Source organism: Saccostrea cucullata, unplaced genomic scaffold (genome assembly GCF_032062105.1).
Source record: "Saccostrea cucullata isolate Sc308-1 unplaced genomic scaffold, CSIRO_AGI_Scuc_v1 ctg3090, whole genome shotgun sequence".
NCBI lineage: Eukaryota > Metazoa > Mollusca > Bivalvia > Ostreida > Ostreidae > Saccostrea > Saccostrea cuccullata.
The window spans coordinates 89,359-96,276 of record NW_026939717.1 but is presented as its reverse complement, the minus strand read 5'-3'; the positions used below and the strand labels follow the sequence as shown (position 1 = coordinate 96,276).

At 32.0% G+C, this 6,918-nt stretch overlaps 1 protein-coding gene across 1 annotated transcript; it reads right to left on the bottom strand.

Moving 5' to 3' along the window:
* Nucleotides 1-294: 294 nt before the first annotated feature.
* On the bottom strand, nt 295-6,113 carry LOC134253745 (uncharacterized; the record flags this gene model as incomplete). The annotated part of the gene is made up of 5 exons (XM_062736324.1): nt 6,082-6,113; nt 4,216-4,865; nt 3,890-4,018; nt 1,195-2,061; nt 295-447 (listed from the first exon to the last, which is right to left on the bottom strand). Coding segments are annotated over exons 2-5 (1,777 nt in total), but the record flags the coding sequence as incomplete, so codon positions are not given.
* Between the last annotated feature and the right edge of the window lie 805 nt (nt 6,114-6,918).

The window sequence follows — 6,918 nt, the reverse complement described above, 5'->3', positions numbered from 1 at the left end:
TCAGTAATTGAGGGTATCTGTTTAATAAATATTCACACATATCATAATGTCCATTTATGCATGCAGCGTGCAAAATAGATTGACCTGAATTATCTGCTTTATCTCCCTTTGGTATATTGTCACTTGATATATGTAATATATTTTCATTCTCAAAGAGGTTAAGCATATATTCAAACATATCTTTTTTACCACTAAACGCTGCCCATTGCAAAAGATTTTTTCCTCGAATATCTGTGTGTTCTTTGAGCAATGGAGGATATTTCTCAATAAGGTATTTGACCATGTTAAGCCTACCATCCTGACAAGCACAAGTAAGTACAGTGTGACCACTTAATCGATCTTTTTCTAATGGATCACAGCCAAACTCTAACAAAAGATTAAATGCATGTTTGTCCCCAGAACTTGCTGCAGACTGTAATACATTGGCGCCTTGGTCATTTTTTATATCTACAAGGAATGGATACTTTGATAGAACTTGTTCCATTAATTGTGTTTGTTGCATAAAGCAGATTTCAGGGAGTAAACTATGCCTTATATTTCTCCAGACTGGGTGTAAAGAAGATGAAATCTGGTGAAGATCAACAAGTTCACAAACTTGGAGCAATAACTCTATATTACCACTTTGTACAGCATTAAAACACGTTTGGAGATCACAATCCACATCTGATGACAAAATGAGATTAACAATATCGTGTTGATTTTTTGAGCAAGCGGCGTTAATTGATCTGTATCTTTGTCTTTTTTCTGAATTTGGAAGTAAATATTCAACCCATTGCTTATTTCCCACCCTCGAAAAATGCACAATCATTGAGTCACCGTTGGTATCACGGCATGTTTTAAAGTTCGAAGTGCATTCTTCAGATTGTAATACGTGCTCATGAAAGTTTGAATCATCCCATAATTCCAGTGATGATATGGAAGAAAACCCAATTACAGTCCTTTCTGCAACGACATTTGCAATGCGACGGGCAACATCCTTAAATAGCCTCTCTTCTATACAAACTTGTGTACTCTTTAGCTGTTTACATGTCGTTAGATTCAAAAGTAATGAAGGGTGACACATTCGAATCATTTTTCCAGGATCCAAATTAAACAAGACACTGAAAACTGATTCCTGTACTGAACTATGAGAAAATTTATAGGTATTTTCTATTACGTCATGCATAATTAGAAACCCTTCTAAACAATTAATACTGTCTTGGAAATCGTTAACGTATGAGCTTTGTAGACCTGCGAATTCTATAGAGGCATGTTTCATCTCTAAATCCAGATGAGACCTATCAATAAATTTAAAATCTACTTCTCCTCCACTCAGGAGAAGGTACACTAAAGCAGCACTTTTTGCAGTTCGACTTTTCATTAAAGTTTTTAAGTAGTCTTTCAAAAACAACATTGGATTGGGAAAAAAAGCGGAAACATTTTCTTTAAAAACTTCATTACTTCTTGCCAATTTACAACATTGTGGGAATCCTATAGATAATGGCTTTTCAAATACCTTATTGATAAGTTCTCTGTCTTCTATGTACTCAGAAAGCTGATATTTTTGTGATAGCTGTAGAATCTCGTCCTTAAGCAAAGCATTTTCCTTGCTTGATAGATCAACCACGGAAGACAGGAAGAAATCGCCATCGCACTCGTTTTGTACATATTCCCGATATATATCATTTCTTAGCGCAAATATCAATCTGTTTGATTTCTTATCTACGCCACTCTCAATCAACACTTGTATCATCTCCGTCATAGCTTTAAACTCCTGAATATCATAGCTGTTCAAAGAAAACTCTCCAAATAAATTGTCAAAAAATACCACTATACCATCACCCGGTGATATGTTACCATACAAGTCTGTTAACTTGTAAAGCTGAAGAGGAGAATTTCCTTCCTCCATCAATTCTTTCATTAACATCTTGGCATTTGTGGTTTTTCCAGTCCCGGGGTTTCCCTTGATGACGACATAACCGTTAATGTCCAACAGTTCCTTCGCTCTGTCAAATGCACGAGTTTTTATAAAGAAACTACTAACAGCTTCATTATGTTTTTGTATCATTTGTTTAGTTGTTCCTGAAAGGAAAAAAAAAAAACAGAGACTTAATGTTAATAAGATTTCTGAATTTGTTTACTTATTAATTTACTGTGACATGCCCAGTAGAGAGTGCATATTGGTATTGATACCTTAACTCCAAGGTGTTTGAGTTTCAAAGAGATATTAATAACTTCGGTCTACAGTTAAAAGATTCTGTATAATACAGAAAATCTATTACAGAAAACGGTAGTTCCATGTATCTTTTACTTACCATTTTAATAATATTACATTCATCTGAGAATCAATTTCTCAGAACTGAAATAACTGATTACTGATGAATGAATTTTCTTTAAGAATTTATCAAAAATAGATTTAAAGAAATAAACACACGGCATTTTTAATAAATGAATGAAAGGAACATTGAATAATAATTTCTTTCTTTACGTTGTTAAGTAACTAAGATCGTACTAAACCTTATCTACACTTTAAGACCTATCCTATAATGTTTACGTAAATGAAGCACCATTTACATATTGATTTTCTTGTCTCTTGTTACTAGGAAACATCCTGGATTTTTTTTAATGATTTCTATTGTATTTAAATATTTTCATACCAATTTTTCTTGCAAGTCTTGGATCTACAAAAACAAAACAATAAATACGTAAGTGAGTTTTAAAAGTCAGTTAGTTTGGATAATTAAAACACATTTTTGCAACGCATAATTCTTTTGAAACCTGAGCAAGGTTGTCGCTTTCTGCTATTACGAGGGTCATTCAAAAATACGTAGACAATGCTTCTCATCGTCATATGATTATTACAAGATTATAGATTGACACATTTTCGTAAACATAAACATTTATTTGTCGAAGTGTGAAGTTTCATTCCATTTGATTAAACAGAACTCACGTTAGCCAAAATTAAAAGCAACATGTTTTGTTACCACGGAGCACAATTAACCAATATTGTAACGTCAAAATCAACGCTGAGAAAATTTGTCAAAAGTATACACATTTTTGTTATTTCAAACACGGTTTGTTACGTCTTCTCCATTCGAAACACGTATCCACAATACTTAACACCTGGTTTGCTAACAATTGTACAAATATAGCTTGAATTAGAATGTTATTGTTTTTTAATTCTTTGATTTACAAAGCAACTTTATTATTTCTGCAACATTGAAGCAGACATCACGTTCAATGACGTTCCTAACTCTTTTGACAATATTTTTCACTTTAACCTGTGTCTTTGCAGACAATCCATTATCCGATTCCAACTTGCTACCACTCAAAAATTGTATTTTCAATCTAATACAAATACACATATTTTTTTTCATACTGATCATGATTAATAAGGATTTTTTAAGCTTGTAGAATTGCTACTTACTGCTCCGTGAGTCCTCCAACATCATGGTTTTTTGCCTTTTTTAATCAATTCCATATGTATTTATAAGCTGATATCTTTTAAATGGAACGAGATATTACATAACCTGATTTCATTTTAATTAATACAACAATACTTTATTTAAACAAGGAAATTTTATTTTGTTTCAGTTCAATTTATTAGAGGTATAGCTGTAAGTACTATAAAGTGAAAATAAAAAAAAAAATACTTAATTTTGACGGTGCTCCGTGACCCCATTTTTGCTGTTCCAAAACCTTGGTAATTTTAATAAATATGAGGATACATTCCAATATTTTTTACTCAAATTATTTGAATCTGTTGTTAAAATATTTGTACCAAATATGGATATAATATGACGCTAAATTAAAAAGTTAGGACAAAAGTCTACCAACTTTTTGAAGGACCCTCGTACATAACAACTTATGTCTCAAGCATTGCTTATGCGCCGTATAATATCAGTAATACTATTCATTGTATAAAAATTAACGCTATGGCAAGCAGGATTTCCTGTCATTTCACGGTCATCATGACATGAAACTGATACAAGATATTTACCATGAAGGACCAATTCCCTTTGTATTTTCTGCATATTACCTGAAAAAGAATAAAAGAACAGATAAAATTAATCATTGTAAACATGGTCTTTTAAAAAGAATTTCATTGTGACATGTTTGTTAAGCATCCTTAAAATTTATGTCTAAAATCTTTAAAAAGAATCCGTCAAATATTCTGAGTAAAATGATACAAAAATCTAAAAGTTATGTAAAAAGTAAAAGCTTATAATAACTTACTCGAAAGATTATCCACAGTTGAATGAAGTTCTCTGATATCTCCAAGTAAATCTATGTATTTCTTCTCTTGTTCTGGGTCCATGGAGCAGGTTTTTATCTCGTTGACTGCATCTTGGTAAACCGTGGATGTTCCTAGATGTCGCTCTAGCTCCACCACAATGTCCCGGATGTTTCTCCATTCGTGTCTAAATTCTGAATCGGATAGGGACAGATCAGCTGAATGTCCGTAATACTGGTTCCTAATGAGGCGAATTCTTTCAATGTTGGCTGCCACGCTTCTATCACCGGGATAAGGAATCTCTCCCCAACCATTAGAATGCGCTGCTATATTACTTACATTGCGTATAAGCATATACAATAACGATATGTCTAAGTCCGAATAATCGCCACTGTATTGATTCGTTGGTTTGGGGAAAATCATCTCTACTTGTGCTTTGTTGAATGGGTTTCGTTGTCCATATTTTAGACTCTTTGTGAATATCTTAACCGTTTTAGACAAATCAGATGGTAACACTTCTGTTTTTAGAATGTCACGTAAAACATCAGTACATGGTCCCAGTATAAGCCTCGCCAGTCGAGCTGTGTTTGTTGTTTCTGGTGTAGAGGTATGACACTTTGATAAAGACATTATGTCTTTTATCTCTCTTCCTCTGGTTAAAAAATGTTAAGAAAGGAATTTTAAATCTATTCATATTACTTAACCTTCGTTGTTATGAAGATATGAGAAAGAATGGGTGGACTTAACGCCCTATTTTGGATCTTTTTGAGACTACTCTAACAAGTTGAAAATAAAGTGAATCCAAAATATATTACAACCACTAGAAAGAGCGACGTTTACATGGTTATTTTAGCTAGAACATACGTACAAAAGCAATGCCTTATTGCATGAATCAAAATTGAAACAAGGATACATTAGTGTCATCTTCCGTCGTCTTCCGGAATTTGACATGTAACCGGAGTGGTTTTTAGGTCGTGCTATCAATATTAATAGGAGGCGGGGATATCTATCGGTGTCATTGTTGACATTTCTCTTTCTCTCTCCATCTCTCTCTCTAGAAATTCGAATACGTGTTTGGAATATTACAAGGATGTCATTATGATTTTTTTTAAACGTTAGCACACGCAAAATGAAAACAACATGCAATCATACTTGCATCAACACGACTATATTGTAATGATACTTGTATTAGCCCATTATGCATTGCGACTCATCCAAATGTTGCTAACGTAAACATATATCTTGTTTATCTTGTTTAATATGCAAATGTATGCTTTCGTCAGAAAATCTAATGCCTTCTTCCTGTTTAAATAATATACTTACAATTGCAAAAAAAAATATCATTAAAAATAAATTTAACAAACACTTTCATTGAAAGACTCGAGTATCCCCACATATAGAAACACTATAAATAGATTTAATTTTTTAACTTGTGTTATTGGAATGTTTTCGTTTCTGCGTGATGAAGCACACATTTACGATTTAATAAAAATGGAGAATTTAAAAATCCTTCAGTGGTGAAATAATAGTTACTAAAGATCAAACGAGTGTCCTAGAAACGCCTACCAACAAATCACCGAATTTTTTTTTTTCTTTTTCACTCTTTATAAAAACTGAATTTTGAAGGAACTCGAACTTTATATCTTAATGGAGATCCAATCCAACCTTTAAACTTATTTTTCGTTCAACATATTCGAGGAGTTGTGAAAAGAACACGGATCTTTTAGATAAATTGAAATCAATGTTTCCTTTTTATCTGCCAAAATAAATAGTATTCAAAAATTTTCAATTTTAAAACTGATGCAATCATTCTTTATAATAACATAAAAAAATATGCAAACGATAAAATAATAAAAAAAAATACCAACCTGCGTGGAAAGAATTGAGTAATTCAACCTTAGGTACAACTAGATAATTGATTTAACTTGTTCTATTTAAATGCATTCCCCTCTGCATGACTAAGCACATTGCACCATTAAAATCGACGATTTAAATCTCTCAGAAGTTAAAAAAAATAGAAGAATGATATGGAGTTATTATCTTAATTGTCTGTTTTTAAAAGTCATTTCTGTATAATAGAGAGGGTTACTGACAAAAACAAGTATCAATATAATATTTGCTTGCAAGGCTCATGAATGTCTGTGTTTACTCTGCTCCTAGTTTGTATTTATTTGTGGACATTTGATATTGAATTAAAAAAGATGCAAAAGTTCAACACTACGCTTCAATTGAGGATTTCTAAGTGGCGCAAAAGATACAAGTGCTACATGTATACATAATCATACAATATCAATTCTTTGTATTCATAGATTATTTGCATCAAATCATTACAGTTTTGGTGACAACATAGTGTTTAATCAGTACGACCTCAAAAGGACTGAAAAGACTGAAAAGAGAATATTTGATAAAGTGCATTCACTGCTAGATGTCCCTTATTTTAGAATAGTAGTCTAAATATTAAGACCTTCTCAAATATAAGACGTTAAATAACAAAAAAAATCAATAACTCTTTATTTTAAAATGAACAACCAATTGTTTTCAAATCTCTATCAGCATTTTCTCATGACATTTTTGGCAACAATGATCCAAAAGTTCAACAAAACAACTTTATTATAAAATATGATGTTTGTCAAAATTTAAAGTTGTGTTGTTGTTAACTTTAAAAGAGCTGCTAGAATTATGTTGTTGATGCAATTCAGAAAAAA